The sequence below is a fragment of the Nannospalax galili genome, unplaced genomic scaffold (assembly GCF_000622305.1).
Source record: "Nannospalax galili isolate Female #2095 unplaced genomic scaffold, S.galili_v1.0 scaffold63, whole genome shotgun sequence".
NCBI lineage: Eukaryota > Metazoa > Chordata > Mammalia > Rodentia > Spalacidae > Nannospalax > Nannospalax galili.
Genome location: NW_008355272.1, coordinates 1,077,676 through 1,096,702, shown reverse-complemented (window position 1 = coordinate 1,096,702; position 19,027 = coordinate 1,077,676). Strand labels below are relative to the sequence as shown.

The 19,027-nt window shown below is 40.1% G+C and overlaps 1 protein-coding gene across 1 annotated transcript in view; it reads left to right on the top strand.

Moving 5' to 3' along the window:
* Positions 1-19,027, top strand: part of Agbl1 (ATP/GTP binding protein like 1) — a 912,025-nt gene that overhangs the window by 82,299 nt on the left and 810,699 nt on the right. The window contains exon 6 of the mRNA XM_008852348.2: positions 17,508-17,545. Within this exon, the coding sequence (XP_008850570.2) occupies positions 17,508-17,545 (38 nt within the window). The remainder of the gene's footprint in view (positions 1-17,507; positions 17,546-19,027) is intronic.

Genomic DNA, 19,027 nt, shown 5'->3' with positions numbered 1-19,027 from the left:
TCTCTGAGATAAAGCCAACTTGATATTGGTCAATGATCTTTTTCATGTGTGTCTGTATGCAGTTTGCAAGTATCTTGTTGAGAATTTTTGAATCTATGTTCATTAAAGATATGGGTCTACAGTTTTCTTTTTTGGCTGTATCTTTACCTGGCTTTGGTATTAGAGTGATGCTGGTTTCATAGAAGGAATTTGGAAGTTCTTCCCTCCATTTCTATTATTTTGAATAAATTAAGTAGTATTGGATGCAGATCATCTTTAAATGTCTGATTGAATTCTGTTGTAATCATCTTGTCCTTGGCTTTTTTTAGTTGGGAGGTTTTGTATTACTGTTTCAATTGCGTTTTGTGTTATGGGTCTGCTGGGCTAGTGGTCTGTCAATCTTGTTTATCTTTTCAAAGAACCAGCTCTTGGATTTGTTGATTCTTTGTTTTGTTTTCTTTGTTTCAATTTCATTAATTTCTTCCCTAATTTTTGTTATTTCTTCTTGTCTGCAGTGTTTGGGTTTTGTTTGCTGTTGCTTTTCAAGTGTGTTGAGTTGCAATGTTAAGTCATTTCTTTGTGCTCTTTCCAATTTTTTGATGTAGGCACTGAGAGCTATAAACTTCCCTCCTAGGACCACTTTCAGTGTGTCCCAGAGGTTTTGTTGTGTTGTATTGTCCTTTTCATTTAATTCCTTAATTTCTCTTCGTTAATTTCTCTTTTAACCCATTCATCATTCAAGAATGTGTTGTTTAATCTCCATGTCTTCATGTGGTGATTAGGGCTTCTTTGGGCATTGATTACAAGCATTGTGGTCTGATAGAATGCATGGAATTATTTCAATCTTTTTGTGTTTGTTGAGGTTTATTTTATGCCCCAGTATATGGTTGATTTTCGAGAAAGCTCCATGGGGCACTGAATAGAAAGTATTTTCTCTGGTGGTTGGGTACAATATTTGCTAGATGTCTATTACGTTCATTTATTATATGGTATTGTTTAATTCCAATGTCTCTGTTAATTCTCTGTGTTGTTGACCTATCTAATTGTTCAATGGGGTAATGAAGTCCCCTACTATTAATGAGTTGGGATTAATCTGGGTCTTAAAGTCCTGTAACAATATTAATGAGTATGAAATGTGTCCTTCCCTGTCTCTTCTCTGATTAGTTTTAGTTTAAAGTCTATTTTGTCAGATATTAGAATAGCTACACCTGCTTTTATCTTAGTGCCATTTGCTTGGTATATTGTTTTCCATTCTTTCACTTTGAGATAGTGTCTGTCCTTGAAAGTGAGATGAGTTTCTTGCAGACAACAAAAAAAAAGATGGGCTTTTTTTCTTAATCCATTCATATAGTCTGTGTCTTTTCACTGGGGAGTTCAGTCCATTAATATTTAAAGTTATTAATGAAAGATGGGTATTGAATCCTGTCATTTTTATTTCTGTTTACATTCTTGATATAGCTGTACCTTTCCACAGTTATACCTTCAATAGAATTCTTTCCACAATTCTTTCACAAAGCAGTGAACTTTATGTGTCTTTGTGGTTTACTTTTTGGACATGAAAAGCTGGTTCGTCTAAGCTTCTGTTTCTCTCTTTTGATTTTATATTGGAGTGGCCGGATTCCTTTTGTCTTCAGGAGTTCCCAAAGAGGCCCAATTCAGGTGAGGGTCAGATGTTTTCAGGATTTTTCCTAAGCTCTGAATCCCTCCAGGAACGATTTTGGCCTCAGGAATTTGGGGGTTGGACTGGCCTGTGAGCCTGGCTCAGGAAAGATGCTGGTCTAGGGCAGCTGATGGCCCTGCCACCAAGAGATGCAAAGGCAGATGGGGAGGGAAGAGACCCCAAGGTCTCCTGGGGACTGCACTGAGGAGCTGGGTTGGTCAGGATGCAAAGGATCAAGAGGAGGAAAGGTCAGCCCCAGTGTCCCAGAAAGAGCCTGGCAGGTGGACAGGCCCAGGGAAGCAGAGGGAGTTGAACGTGGAGCCAGGCCCTGAAGCAGTGCTCCTGGGGCCCAGAGAAGGTACTCCATTGGTATGGATGAAAAGGATCAGGGAGCAGTATTGGTTCCCCAGGTGTCTGGGGCCCCAAGACAAGGAATGGGGCAGGTCCCAAACTCGGAGGAGAGAATGGTGGTGGAGATGGGAGGGTGAATGAGGCTGGGGGTGTCAAGGCATGGAGGGCGCAATGGCCTTACCTCAGAGAGAGGCCTGCGGGTAGGAGAGAGGCCTGAGGTGGGTCCTGCAGGCCCAGGGAAGCAGAGGGAGGTGAGGGCGGGGCCAGGCCCAGAAGCAGAGCTCCTGGGGCCCAGAGAAGGCACTCTGTTAGTTTGGGCAGGGCCCAAACTCAGAGGAGAGAATGGCGGCAGAGATGGGAGGGTGAATGGGGCAGGGGGAGTCAAGGTGCGGAGGGCACAATGGACTTACCCCTGAGAGAGAGCTCTCTTAGTTTTTACAGAGAAAGTCCTTTTGCCAAATCTAAGGAGCATTTACAACTTAGATCAGCTTTTTCAAAAGTATAATTGCTAGACTTAGCAACACCCAATAGTTGTTAAGAGTGTAGATTCTAAGACCCCTCCCCATACCTCCTGAGTCAGAAATTCTGAGGTGGGGGTCCACCATGCTGAGGTGTTTTATTTTAACTTGGTGTTCTGGGATTCTGATGCAATTTCAAGTTTGAGTGTCACTGGTTTTGGTAGTGCTGGTGAACTTTCCTGCTGCTATTCCTTAGCTTGCCAAGTAAAGGAGCTCTTTGCAGATCTCCCTATAGCCTTTTTGCCTTTCATAAATATCTGTGCATTGTTTTGAGGAGGGATGAATAGTTGATTATCAGATCCAGTGATAACTTTTTGCCTTTTTAAAAAAAATTGGTAGAGTACACATAAAAAAATCAACCATTTTAACCACTTTAAATGTGTAATTCAGTGACAGTAATTACATCCACAATGTTTTAGAACTGTGGATAATATCTATTGCCAAAATTTTATTAGCCCAAACAAAACTTTGTAGCTATTGACCTATAATGCCTCACCCCTTGTCCCCTCATCCTGTTCACCTCTAATCTCCTTTTTGTCTAGAACTGTCTACTGTTCTTTCTTGATTTTCTCTTGCTGTGATAAAAAAATGTGACCAAAAGCAGTTTAAGAAAGGAAAATATTTATTTGACTTACATTTCTAGGTAAGTCACAGTCCCTCACTGAATTCAGGGCAGGAACTTCAAGCAAAGGAGGAACACTGCTTACTGACTGTCTCTCTGCTTCATGCTCAGCTAGCTTTCTTATAAGGCCCAGCCCCACTTGCTAAGCCATGGTGCCACCTACAGTTGGCTGAGCCATCTCACAGCAATGATCAGTCAAAACAATCTCTCAGAGAAATGGTCACAGGCCAATCTGATGAAGGAATATCTTCAATTGAAGTTCCCTCTTCCCAGGCGACTCTAGGTTATGTCAAATTGACAATAAAAACTAAAAGGGGGGCTGGAGGAAGAAAAACCCTAACTAGAGTATCGATCATAGGAAATACATGAGGGGAAAGAGCCACACAATATTTATCCTTTTGTGAGTGCCAACCTTTCAAGGGACTATTGCACTACTGTTGGAAAGTGCTAAGCCTTGGTACCATGTGTGGTACCCAGTTACACCTCAACCAAATAGATCCAGTGTCATTCAGGCCCTTCTTTGGTCTGCCCTTTAGCTACAGCAAATCCAGTGCAATTTTACTCATTCACTCAATTGGAAAGTGCTTGCTTCATGCTGTGCATAGGCACTGCATATCATCTTTCCTTTCATTCTTCCAGATATTTCAAAAGTAGATGATATCATACACATATTTAACTTGTAAGAATTCAACTATATGTGCGGTACAACACTTATACTATAGTCATCTAGCAAACATACTGTAGAAGTTAATTTTGCATATATATGCTTAATTATAGTCTTTGCTCATTATACATTTATACATATCATACATGGGATTAGAGTTGCACATTTATGTGTGTCTTACTTTATGAATAATTTAAGGAAGTTGAGGCTGTTTACCTTAAGTGCTAATTTGAGAGTAACATTCTCAAGTAGAAAGAGACTCTTGTGTGTGCATGAGAGCCTATGGTAATTCCAACCTGCTTTTTTCCTCTCAGATATTAGTTTTATCCTCCTGGATGCTGAGAATCTTGGATGATTCTTTGTCCTGATGCTGCTTCCCATGGTCTTGAAAGTAGCTCCAAACCATTTCCCCTTTGCAGAGTTGCTGCATATGACAAGCTAGGTAGGGTAGAGCTCCTGCAGGGCTGTGCTCCTGGTTTCCATCTCAGACAGTAGCCATCTTCTGTCCCTTACCCTGTTCCCTGTTATTAACCAGATCAGCCTGGCATCTTAGTTGCAGTTTCTGTTACAGTTTATCATGATTGCTGATGGTTCCCATAAGCTGTCTTTGATAGCATGTGGATAGAATTGTGTGTGTGAGTGTACTTCTTTCTCTTTTTCATTTCAGAGGGAAATGAATAAGCTCTATGCTGGGTGCAGGATCTGATTCAGTTCTGATACCATATGTTCCCTGTTTTTATTCTTTCCACCATGCAGGAGCCATCTTGGTTTTCAGGTTCGGTTTCTCCCCTCTTTCCTGAAATTGGTGTTGTCCATTTTCCTTGATCAGAAGGATCAATGTGTTGTCCATTTTTCTTGATCACCTCTCTCTCTCTCTCTCTCTCTCTCTCTCTCTCTCTCTGTATATGCACTCATGTGTATAATTATACTCTCCCTTCTATTCTCTCTCAAGCCAGACAAGAGACTGAAGTGTTCCAGATGGTATTCTGGGTGTCTGTGCTCATGGCAACATGTTCAACCCCTTGTAAAGGCCCACCTGTTTTACCCAACTGTTTTTAAAGCCTATTCCTTCTTTTCTTCTTTATCCCTTTTAGTTAAAACATTCCTGTCTCCTTCTGCTGATTTAGCATGACTTAAGGAAATTTGAGGGATACCTTTGATTTTCTTCTTTTTTTAAAGTATTTTATTTATTATTTTTATTTTATGTGCATGAGTGTGTATTGCCTGCATGTATTGCCTGCATGTGCACCGGTGTCATGTAATGCCTGTGGAGGTCAGAAGAGGGCATCAGATCCCCTGGATTTAGAGTTACAGATGGTTGTTAGTCATCATGTGGGTGCTGGGAATGGAACCCAGGTCCTCTGCAAGAGCAACCAGTGCTTTTAACTGTTGAGCCAACTCTCTAGCCCCCGATTTTCTTTTTGTACAATCTGTGTACAATCACTGGTCAGAAGGGATTTAAGTGCCTGACTTTGGGGCCAGACATTTGAAATCAAGTTCAAGCTCTACTGCTTCTAACAGCATTCCTTCAGGAAGGATTAACTTATTTTTCTTAGCCTCTTTATCTGAAAAATAATAATTTTCTTGAGAAATGACTTAAACTAATGCAATTTCTCATTGTAATTTATCTTGTTCTTTCTAAATTCAAAATACATTCATGTTCATCTTGTGTCAAGATTACTCTTGTTGTTCCTTGAAGGACAGTTTGAAGGGGGCTTAAAGTGGACATGGGTATGTTAGTGCTGGGGCTATTGCAGTAGTGAGGAGAGAAATGACTTTTAAATAGTTTCTATTGGGGCTGGAGAGATGACTCAGTGGTTAAGATCACTGGCTGCTCTTCCAGAGAACCCAGGTTTGATACACAGCACACTCATAGTGGCTAACCACCATCCATAATTCCAGTTCCAGAGGATCTGACACCCTTTTCTGGCCTCTGCATCCTTTGCATGATATGGGTGCACTTATATACATTCAGGCAAAGACATTCATACACATAAAATTTTAAAAAAGATATAAATAAATAAAAATATTTAAATTTTTAAAATTTATTTTTATTTTATGTGTATGAGCATTTTGCCTGCATGTATGTAAGTACACCCATGCATGCAATGCCTATGGAAGCCAGAAGGAGGCATCAGATCTCCTGAAACTGGAGTTATAGACAGTTGTTATCCGCCATGTGGGTGCTGGGAACCAAACCTCTGTCCTCTGCAATAGAAGCTAGTACTCTGAACTGCTGAACCATTTCTCCAGTCCCCTATTTATTTAGATCTTTAAGGGCTTTTTCAATAATGCGCTATAGTTTTCAGTAAAAAACTTTTATGCTGTTGATTGTTACAAAAATCTTACCCATTTTGCTACTATAAACAAATGAGATTTAAAATTTTTTAATTGCTGACGATACCATAGGGACACAGGACTTGGAGGAATTGATCTTGAACTGTAAAGGAAGCCTCCTCCTTTAGGACCTGTCACAGTTAGAGAAAGTTTAATGCAAGTTGCCAAGGGAGAAAAATAATCAGTAGTCCTACCTAGCTGTAAAGCCTAGAAATCACAGCAATGACTGGCCCAGCAAGATATCCACAGTGGTTCAATAGTAGCACCTTTATGTTGGGGGTAATCAACAACTGTCTAATGGGATGTCTTATTCCCTCCCAATAAGATGGAATTCATGCTTGGTATTGTAAACCTAGCCATGCACTCCCATGACTAGAGTGATCATAGACTGTAGGGTAGAATCTCTTACTATCATTTCTGTAAACCAATATAATTTCTAGATATAGTCTAAATACTTACCCATAAACCCACAGATTGGTGTCCATTTCACTACTTATCAAAGAAGTTTTTGCAATAGATGCAGATAATTATCAAGAAATACAACTTGTCAAAATTCAGAGAATAAGTGATTATTGGGTGCCTGATCCCAATTGATACACCTAAAATGCAGCCCCTATATAAATACTCAGGGAGCATGGCAGGAGAAGAGGCAGAACATTTGTAAGAATCAGAGGACCAGGACACCTGATGGTAGATGGTGTCTTATAGACATGACAGGGAAGCTGCACCCATGAAATCTCAACAATATGGCTGCCTAAACAAGACCTGAATGATGACAGCACCAGCTGACACACCAGCTTGGATGCCAGAAATTTCATAAGGTCACATCTTTAGATGAAGAGCTACATACAGGCAATTAATGGCTGCCAAGAGAGGAAGAATCAGTTTTCTCCAGGGATGAGCTTCCTGATAGGTTATTCAATCCTAAGTGGTCAGACTAAACACATATACATACAAGCACCACTAAATGGACTCAGTTGGGATGTTGAAATGTATATATATATATATATATATATATATATATATATATATACTATATATAGTAAAAATAAATAAAGAAGAGGTCAGGATATTGAGAAGGAGTTGGGGGATGTGGAAGGAGCTGGAGGGGGAAAGGAGGGATGGAAATGATATGCATACATACAGTATTCATGTATGAAATTCCAAAAAATAGAAAATCATTTAAAAATTTCCAAAATGGTTTGAATTGTTCATTACTAATATACAGATACACTTGACTTTTGTATGTTGATTTTTTTGTCATTGCTCTTTTTTTCTTTTGTTATTTTTATTTTACGCATGCATGTGTATTGCCTGTGTGTATGTAAGTACACCCATGTGGTGCAATGCTTGTGGAGGTCAGAAGAAGGCTTTGGATTCCCTTGGACCTGGAGCTGGAACTGGAGTTACAGATGGTTGTTAGCTTCCATGTGGATGCTAGGAATTGAACCCAGGTCCTCTGCAAGAGCAGTGAGTGCTCTTAACCACTGAGCTGTCTCTTCAGCCCCATGCTCTTTTTAAAAATCTTATTTATCATAACAATTTCTTAACAGATTACTAAAGATTTTATGCACCTGAGATCATGAAAAGTGTACTAGTTTTACTTTGTTTTCTAATTTAATGCCATTTAATGGTTATTTAATTGGTTAATTAATTGATATTTAGGTGTTCTGGTTAGAATGCTCAGTACAATGCTGAGCAAAGGTGTTGGAATGGGTATCATGATATCTTGTTCCTGACCTAGGGAAGCAGGGGACAGTTTGTCTTTCTCTATTGAATATTGTGATGGATTATCATATTGACTGATTTTCAGATGACAAACAAACCTTACACTCCTGGGCTAAACACCACTTGATAATTATGTAGAATCCTTTGTATATGCCCTGTACGTGTAGTTTACGCTGAAATTTCAAAAAACTTCCTCCTGGCCTCTGGCTTCTACTATCTTCCTAGAGTTTTTAAAAAGTACTGTAAATAGAGAAATCTCCAAGTGTGTTAATTTCTCAAGATTCCATAGTAAATCCTTCACTAGGTGATGGAAAAGTCCTTCTAAAGTTTGCCACCCCTATGTAAATGATATCTGCTATTTCTCACCTCTGTACCTTTCCAGGTCTCATCTTCTTGGTTTCATCAGTCCTGTCCAAATTGCTATTCCTTGGGCAGGTCATGCTGTGTCTGTGCTGACTGTCCTCTCAGCTCGACGCAGGTCTCCTCCTGATACTGCAGAATCATTTCTCTTTTTTTTATTCTGTTCATATGTTACCTTCTCAATGCAACTATCCCAAACACCCTTTTCAAATTTGCAACCCACATTTCACAGATTATCTCTTTACCCTGCTTTTACTTTTAAAAATTACTATTTATCACATTTGAGAATCCTAAAGTAGTGCATTTTTGAGAAATACTACTGCTTGCTACTTCTCTAGTCCTAATCACCAAGACTATAAACTCTTTGAATGCAAGAATATTTGGTCTATCACCCTAGAGAAGAACCTACTTCTGTCACTTCCTGAGACCAAAGTAATTTCTTACTATATTCTAAAGACTTATCCTTATATTTATAGACAATTAACTATACCTCTCACCATTCACCAAAAAAACTTCTTTTTAACAATTTATTATTATTTTTATTTTATGTGTATGAGTGTTTTGCCTGCATGTATGCAAGTGCACCCATGTCACGCAATGTTCATGGAGGTCAGAAGAGAGTGTCAGATCCCCTGGGACTGGCGTTACCTAGATGGTTATTAGCTGCCATGTGGCTGCTGGGCACTGAACCCAGGTCCTCTACAAGAGAGCCAGTGCTCTTAACCACTAAGCCATTTCTCCAGCCCCAAGAAGCTTCTTTTTGCAACAGATGGAGGCTATTAAAAAGTTCCACAACTGGTCAAACATAGAGATGAAGTGTCTGGGAGGCATTCAACCCTAATTAACATCTACAGTGAACCTCTACATCTAATGCTCAAGGAACATTGCAAAAGAGGGGTTGAAAAGATTTTAAGAGCCAGAGGGACAAGACATCTACTGCTAGTTAATACATTCTAGACACAATAGGAAAGCTACACCAGTGAAATCTCCACGGTGTGGTACCCTAATAAGATCTGCATAGAATGGTAAAAATATTCACATATCAAAGGTGGATGGGGGAAATTTCATGAAGTTCTCAAGATAAAGAACTACAAGCAATGGATGCTGAGGGAGAGAGACTCTTTTATCCAAGGACTAGCTATATGAAATGTTAACAAATTCCAAGTGTGCAGCCCTCAATGCATTGTTGATTTATATATATCAATAATAAAGAAGAGGACGGGAAATTGAAAGGGAGTGGAGGAACATGGGAGGAGTTGGAGGGGGACTGGGAGGGATAGAAATAATGCAAAGACAATACTCATGCATGATATTCACAAAAATAAAAAATTAAAATTAAATAAATTTGGCCTATCAATTTGTTCTAGCATGAAGCTGATGCTCAAAAAGCATTTATCACAAGAATGAGTAACGTGAAAAAAAACCCTTAGACAAACCTCTGATTTTAGAATTATTTGATGGTGTTCTTTGTTCAAACACTATTAAGTGTCATGGGTAGCATAATAAAAAACAAAATGGGCATCTTGTTTCCTGGAGTTTTCAGAATGGAAGAGAAGATATACAATAATCCCAAGAACTGAGTGAATAACTACAAGTTGAATTGTACTACAAGAAAGAAGGAAATAACGATAAAACCACACCTGACAAAAGTTGAAGGGACACCTAGCTAAAGAGTGATGGGGAAACTGGACATAAAGCAGGAGAAGGCCAGAGCTTCAAGATGAGAACAACGCAAAAGTCTAAGGATGAATGAAAAGACTGTGTTCTAAGACTTGGCTAAAATCAGAGGGGCAAAAGTAGAGGCAGACTGTTACGAGGTGGGAGTGGGTAGCAGCAGCCAGTGTTGTTAGGGTTCTTGGCTCATGTTTCAAGTGTTTATCTAGGAGCAGGAATAGTGTTGGAGTAGCAATGTGTGGATATCCTAATTTGATGGTCTGCTCAATGTCATCATTCTAGTTGCTGCCTGAAATAGTGAAGGGGAACTAGATTAGACACTGGTTCGACGACAGCAGTTAGGTGAGAGACATTTAGGTGATATTGATTTCTTCTTCTTCTTCTTCTTTTTTTTTTTGCTTAATTGTATTTTCTAATATACCTAAACTTTATGTGCCTATGTTAAGATGCACTTACTTAAATGTAACTTTCAAACAAAGACTATTAAGTTTATAGATCACAATTCTCAGGGAGGCACCAGACCCCAACACATATGAACTAAGGTAATGACAGCAGTGATCAAAAGGAATGGGCAACTTAAAACTTTCCAGAAGTTCAATGGGGGCATTTGTATGAGTGGTGATGACAAGGTGGTAAGGGTAAAGAGAGTGGAAGACATGTGCTCAGCTTCTGGGAAATCAATAGCCCCATTCTTTGGGAAGGGTCATGCTTTGGTGAGGAAAATGTTAGGGTCCTGCTATATGAATGTTCTTCTGGAAGAATCTTTAGGTGGTGTATAAACTCTAAGGTGGTCCCTCTTGAGCTACACCTCCTGGTATTTATTTATGTTTTGTGTAATCATTTTTGCTTCTAAATGGGCAAGAGCTGGAGCTTGTTTCTACCCAATGGGATATGGTAAGGTGAGGACATGTTACTCTGTGTACATGTTATGCTGCTTGTACACGCTCACTGTACATGTGCTCCCTTGAAGTAAACAGTCATGCTGGGGAAGCCACATCATAGGGAATAGCAGATGCCTTCTTGTAACTGAAGGTCACTTCCAGGAGCTGAGATTCATCTTCAGATGCCGGCAAGAATCTAGGGACTGCAGCTCTGCTACTGCAAGGAAATGCACTCTGCTGGGTACCCGTTTGATCCAAGAAGCAAATCCTTTCCTGGTTGGGCCACTAGATGAAGACTCAGTCATGATTGACACCTTGGTTATGGCATTGAGAGTGAAAGCAGAGGACCTCCCTAATCTGTGGAAGTCCACCCACACAACTGTGAGACAGTAAGCGAATGCTATTTTAAGCTAAGTTTATAGCAATAAAGCATCTGTGAATAACTATTATTGGTGACTGCTGCTTACCTAGGCTGTCTGCAAAATTTAAATTTCAAGAGATAGTTTAGTCATTTTGTTTTTCAATGTTCCTAGGCATAGGAACCCCCTTTTCCCCAGGGACCACTCCTGACTGGCAGGTGATGTCTCCACAGGCTCACTGCCTGCAAATGTACGTACACAGAGATAGGTCTGCTTCCTTAGTCCTTCTTCCTTCTATTATCTACCGATGCTACTGAAATCAATGTCATAAGAGTGGCAGGCTTTTAGTTTAGTTCAATGTTTGCTTTATCTTACTCATCCTCTCATCAAATTGGTCTTATTGTGTCCGCTCTATAGGTAAGGGACTTATGAGGTTCAGAGCAATCAAGAAAACATGGACTCCAATACTACAAAATAGACAGCTCTAAAATTTAAACCCACATCCTATTCCTAATTCAGCAACTTAGTCTTGGCATTCAAGACTTGTCTCCAGTAGAATTTCTGTCCTTGTCCTAGTGACCACCACTGGATATCTAAATCCACTCAAACTGTAGCCAAATTGTTCCACACAGGGCTGCGTCAGGCAGTGGACCCAACTGGGCAAATTTGTTCCACTGGCTATGTGATGTAGTTATCCTATGATCTTGCACCAGTCATCGGCCCTTAGACTGCAATTCTTTCTTATCTGAAAGATAAAGAAATTGTGCTGAGAGATATTTTAGATACTTTCTAAACTTATGTTAAAAGTAGAGGAAATTAATTAAGAGTCCCAGATTTAGAATGAGGCAGAAGTAGACTTGTATCTGAGTGTGCCTCTTTGCTGGCTGCTGGGCTGTATGTGGGTTATTTATCCTTTGTGAACTTTATTGTTGCCATTTGTATAACAGAATGAATAATTTCATGCTCTGTCATTCCTGTGAAGTTCAAGTGAGAAATATGATGATGAATATACAGCATTTGACCCTCAGCATTGGTAGAGGCTCCCTAAATAGTGGTCAAGATTCTCTTACATGGCTCTTAAATTTTACTTCAAACAGAAGAAGTAAATTGAATCATAACTGTGGCTCTTTGATAAATTGTTGACAAGAGAATATTTACCAATTTTCCCATAGTTTAGCCTTAGCCTTTTGGGAGGAGGTTGGGACCATCTGTGATGTCTAGAATCTTAACTGGGGTGCCCTACATTGTAAGACTGGGTAGAAATAGAGGCTGTTCCACTCTGTCTTTGGCTGTTGTCATAGTACTAGGGATCAAAACATTCTTTTTTAATTTAATTTAATTTAATTTAATTTAATTTTTTTGATCTTTTTGAGACAGGGTCTCCCTGTAGCCCCAGCTGTCCTGGGACTCACTATCAGGACTTGAACTTACACAGATCCGCTTGCCTCTGCCTCCCAAGTGCTGGGATTAAAGGCGTGCGCCACCCCTGGCAAAACATTCTTTAAACATTTGCAAATGATCCATTTATTGTGGAAACACGGGGAATGGATGGAGGATGTTCTCAAGTTCTACTTTCCACCTGTAGAGACAGCTTAGAAGGACCTCAAACAATGTGGGATGATGGCAAGACTTGGACTTCAGGAAAACTGGCCTCCTTGTCTTTCTAGAATCAGTGGATCTACAGTGATGAACACCAAATGACCACATCTAGCAGGAGGTGGTACGAGATCCCAGAGCCACAAAGTGGGGTTCCAGTTGACTTGCTCAATACAGTGGGCTTGGTTTCTTTAAATGAAAGCTACTGAAGTTTCCTTTTTAGTTCAAGCTCTCATCTTATATTTGACTTCTGCAGGTTTTGAGGTAGGGTCTCTCTATGTAGCCCTCGTTGTTCTGCAAGTCATGACCCACTCCTGCCTCAGCCTCTCAAGTGCTGGTGTTACAGCCTCTGCTACCAGAGCTAAATTTTTACTTTTGTAGGTATAGACCTTGGTTGACAAAGTAGTTGTCTCAGCTCTGTTGAGTTTTAGTTTGTGTGTGTGTTGTACTGGAGTAGGAGAGAGGAGAGAAATGCTTGTTCAGACAGTAGACCATTGTTATAGACTTACCAAGTGATGAGATGAAAATCAAAGTGCCTCTTAGCAGCACTTCAGTGGTGACCTGGATTCCGGCTCCTGGGAACCACTGAGATATCTAATGTTTTCGGTTTGCTCACCAATCAATTCCAGATTAGTTGTTCTCATTTAGATCTCATGTCAGCACTATATCCTAAGCAATATCTTTGCTAGCTTTTTGTGTTGAAGAACAAAATTTATATCATAGTCCTGGTAAGCACGTATATGTATATGAGTATCAAAATAAATGTTTCCCAGATCACTGCTAGCCTTTGCTACATGAGATGGCTCCAACATATTACAGTCTTTTCTAATGTATTTTATAACAAATCTAATAAATTTACAAACCTATGAAATTAATTTTTAAAACTTACTGTCCTAGTTTGTCTCTTCATTGCTGTGACAAAACACTCTGACCACTACCATCTTGGGGAGGAAAGGGTTTATTTGTCTTACATGTCCCAGGTCACAGTTCATCAGGGAGCCCAAGGTAGAAACTCAGGGCAGGAACCTGGAAGCAGAAGCTAGAGCACAGGCCATGTAGGAACTCTGCTTACTGGCTTGCTCCCTGGTTCCTGCTCAGCCTGCCTTCTTATGCAACACAGCCCCACCTGCCCAGGGGTGGCACCACCTACAATGGGCTGGGCCCTCCCACATCACTCAGCAATCAAGAAGGTGCCCCATGGACATAACCACAGGCCAGTCCAATGAAGGCAATTCCCCAATTGAGGCTCCTACAACCCAGGTGTGTCAAGTTGACACTAAAGCTATCCAGCACACTTACCATGGAGTCACTATGACCTAAACACCCTAGAAAATTTCATTTTCCAAGCTGAATATTCCTACATCCCTTGACTGCACATTTTCTTTCCCCCTCTAGGGTTCTCTCTCTTGGTGCTGATGATTTTCTAGACCATCCCTCTATTCTGTTTTTGGTTGAATTTTCTTACAGATATCACTGGTTCCCATAGCTACAAACTATTGTTACTATTGTAGCAATCAATAAGTAAACATCTGTAGGTCTGAGTGCTCTCCAGGTATGTTTCTGATAGCATTCTGACAATTTTCAGGTAATTTCTATAGGTGAGGCTCTACCTCGTGAACTCAGTGTGCCCTAAATCATCAAAGCCATTATTTTAGCTAAGTAATATAACTTCCCTTCTTAGTCAATTAGTGACTTTCTTATTCTTAGATTTACCCAGCCTTAATATTTCAGGTCATGATTGAACTCTTTCTTATGTACTCTTTTATCTTTTGTGAATACTAATGTTCATTTACCTTGTTCATCTCTGATAATCTCACTGATTAAAATAAAATAAATGATGCCTCATTACCTAAATAACTGCATCTGAACTTTTTACAATAGTAGAATTTTGTCTTAAATATGACTTTCCTCATTTCCCTAATGTGTGCTCTTTGTGACAGCTACTAAATGTTGATATCGAAATTATGACCTTCGAAGCAGCAAATCTTCACTGGTTCCTCAGAATCAGCTTCAGTTCGACTGTGACACTGACCATGTCATATAATGTCACTGTTAAGATCATATTTATTCTACTGTCACGATATTTGGTACTTTCTACTTTCAGAATTAAGATCTGGAGTCACCTTTAGTATCCCTGTCAACAACTGAAGAGTGACCACGTCAGATTGATGTGTCACCAAGCTGATTATTAACACACTTTAATACGCACATGAGTATTCGTTAGTACAGGGTTCTGATTCAGCAGGTCAGGAGCAGGCTCGAGATTTTGCATTTCTGCTTAAATCTTAGCAAATGGGAGGCTGCTGGTCCAGACTCAGGTGTTGAGCAGTAAGCGCTAATTCCTCTTTAGCCCACCCCTTCTTCTCTTTTCCACTCTTTAAGTGGAAGCCTTTACCCTCTCAGCCTCTTTACTGTTTTGTCTGTTGCCTGCCTTTCCCACCATATCCCTGTCCCCGAAATCTATTGTCTTGTAGTTTGTTACCTTCTCATGAATGTCCTAAGATGAAGGTGCTCTGAGGATGAGTCATGACAGGTCATTAGTCCCCGTAGACCTGGCTGGCCTAAGACAGGATTAGGTGCCTTGCTTAAACATTCCCAGTCTTCCTGATTTCATATGCTCCATCTTCTCTTCTAACATGTTTTTATGAAATTAATTTGGCTTCTCTTTATTACCATATGATGTTCTCTGCTCTGTGTTATAGAGCAGGAAGGCATAACCCAATAGTCAGGAACATGTTGGGGCCGTGCTCTTAGGCTTACCAGCCTCCAGTACTATGAACTTAACAAACTTCTATTCTTTCTACATTACTCAGTCTAATGAAACCACTCTATTCTTTATAAATTACTCATTATCATGTATTTTGTTACAGCAAAAGAAAATGGGTTAAGACACCTAGAGAGGGCAGGTGGAAATACCAGCTTTGAGAGCAGTACAATATGATTTTAGGAAGAAGTCCCTTTGCTCTTTATGAGAACATACTGTGTACATCCTTAGTAACTTATTAAGCAGTGATATGTTCCCACTACCTCTGAAGGTTGGGGAAATGGGCCTAAGGGACTGGATCACCCTTCCCAGGCTATATCCATACATGTGAGTAGAGACTGGACCTCAATCCAGGAGTCTTGTATCCATCCACCTCCACTTCTTCACCCCTTGCTGTTATGCAGAATTTTTCCTTGATCCTTCCCTTACCTCTGCCTGACCAACAAAATCAGCTTTCTTTGGAATATGTTATCTAATACTGAACAATAGAGTCAACAGTATTGGGAAGACGAATGAACAAAGTAAAACGGACTAAAATAGAAATGGACCACTTGCGACATAATTGCATCTCATAACCTAAAGGAGTCCTACAGGCAAAAGCCTGTCACTCACAGCGTCAGTGCAAAGTCACAGCTGAGACAACACCCAGCTCAGTGAGACCAGCACAGGAACGTCACAAGGACAGTAGGGGCCAGATTCCAATGAGAGATTCCTTCATTGGCCATTCATAACCAACTTTTTCTCCAATCAGCTTTTGGCTTCTGCAACCCTCCTCTTATAATCCCATGGAGATTTGCAAAATCAGACAATTTCTTCTTTAAGAAAGAAGATATTGAAAGTATGGACAGGAATCCAATGCAGGGTACTAGGTACCACAGTACACAGGATCTACTTTGGGATGGGCCAAGAAGAAAATCAGGAGTTGAGGCAGTAGCTTGGTATTTGGGAGAAAAGTAGAGTAGGTAAATTAATTTCAAGTGTGAAGGTATGAAGATGGATAAAGATTGGGTATATTACAACAAGGCACCTAACCAGGTGTACATTGATGTATCCTCCAAACTGATTATTAACATGCTTTAATGTGCACGTTAGGATTTGTTAGCATAGGATTATGATTCAACAGGAGAGGAAATAGGCTTGAAATTTTCAGCAAATGGGAGACTGCGGGTAGAGATTCACACTCTGAGTAGCAAGGCTTATAAGGCCACCAAAACCATCTCATGGACCCTATCCTCATGACCTCATATAATTTAAATTACCTCCCCAAAACCCCACCTCCAAATACCATGGGCATATGAATTAAATTCTCAACAAATAGGCTTTTGGAAGACACATTGAAACCACAGCAGTAGATTTTTGTGTCTTCTCAGACTTCAGGAACAAGCTGAAGGGTCATTAAGAAGTGGAGCAAGAAATATTTTCATTCTCTTTTACTTCTTTTTGCTGGAAAGATTGTAGAAGTTTTCCATGTGAGAAAACAATGTGTTTCGAGGAAAATTTCCAACAATTTTCTATCCTAAGGAAACAGTCTCCCTTCTGATGTGTGCGTGTTTTCCAAGGGGCATGAATGGTTCAGGAAGTTTGCACTGGACCGCTGATTTCAGTATGCCTCCTCATCCCACTCCCTTCCCCGTCATCCTCCAGAGTCCCCACATGTTTTCACGTACAAATCAAGAATCTGACAAGCACTCCAGCTAGCATGAATAGCAATGAAACAAGGCACACTGTGCAGGGAAGTTGGTTAAAGGTGGGAAACAAGAGGGAGAAGGGGGGGAGATTTTTCAGCAAGAGAGAGGCCCTCCCTCTGAGAGCCATTTGCAAGATGGACACCTCACCTGATGCCATTTCTGCATTTATGCCTCTTTGATGGTGAGGGTAGTCAATAAAATGCCTGCTACCTGGTTAGTAATGAGGCTGGTAGGTGGCAGCATGGGCATGCTCGGTCTGTGGGATTCATGAGCTGACAAAAATACCATTAGAAATTGACTCTCCACTTTTCTTTCTCTTTCCCCAGGGCAGCCACTGAAGTTTTGGCAGCATTGCTGAAATCCAGTAAGCATCTCTTTCAAAGAGGGGTTATCTCTTTATTTTTGTGAAAAAATATTCTTGTTCCATGACTCCATTCCAACCTGTAAACAAGCAGAGAGTTGTATGCCAAGTCTCTGGGAGAAGGTAGAGCACATGATGGCTGTTGTAAGTGCGTGACTGCAGAGGAGAGAGAGAGGAGATAGATAGATAGATAGATAGATAGATAGATAGATAGATAGATAGATACACACACACACACACACATTGTATATGAGTGTATTCCCTGCATGGATGTAAGTGGACCTGTGTCATGCAATGCCCATGGAAGCATAGATAGATAGATGATAGATAGATAGATAGATAGATAGATAGATAGATAGATAGATAGATAGATAGATAGATAGGGAGAGAGAGAGATTCTCATCAGGTGGACTTATTCATATATAAAGTGTGATAGTGTTCACTGGAATCACCTTAGATGGGTCTCTGGGCATGTCTGTGAGGGATTACCTTGATTGCATTGAGGTGGGAACATCTGCCTACTGAGGTTCTTATCATTCCTTGACGGGGATCCTGGACTGTATAAGATGGAGAAAGTGAGCCTAGCACTAGTATCCATTCATTGCTCTCTGCTTCTAGACTGTGGATGCAATGCAACCAGCTGCTTCAAGCACCAGGTGTTTTGATTTCCCCACCATGATGAGATGTACATTTAACGATGAACCAAGATAAACCCTTTCTCCCTGAGTTACTTTGGTCAGGATATTTTTATCATAGAATAGGAAAAGTAGCTGAGATAAAGACAACTGACTCTAAAAGGGGAGTGAATTGTCTATAGGGCCTTGGTGACGCCTCAATCCTTTTGTTAGACTATGCAGCTCTTAAGTGTTTTGAGGATAAATCCTAGGTTCCTGTGGGATTATCCAATGGGAAAAAAAGATTATGACTGGGTGGGCATCAGATTCTTGCACTTTCAACTTAGCTCATGACTGTATGTTTGAGCAGGTAGTGTGTTGGGAATTACTTGGACAATGTAGATGTTGAAAAGTTTTTATTAAAAAGCTGGCTCTTTCCTCAGCTTGTGAGTGATTGCAAAAGAATAGCTTGGAGGCTCTGAATTATTATGAATTTTTTTTTTTGCCTGGTAGCCTTAGCCTAATTACATCAGGAGTCAATTTCACATGTGTGGTATAATAAAAGGCATGATGCACTTGGGGGTGAAGTCATAGCTTAACGTTTTTATCCCCTCCTTACCTCTTCGTCTGTTTTAATTTGGTTCCTTGGAAACCAGCTTTTTCAACTGTGATTTTTGTTTGTCTATAGGGAATGTGAGGCCTGTGGGTAATAGGTGAACTTTAATAAAACTTTAAAATAAATAAATAAAAGTAAAAACACTTTGTCTGCTAGCCATATATCTCTGTCAACCATTAGCACAGAGAAAAAGCCAAACCACCGTTATAGACAAAACAGAAAAATAAAGATTGAATTAATTTAGTTTACTGGAAC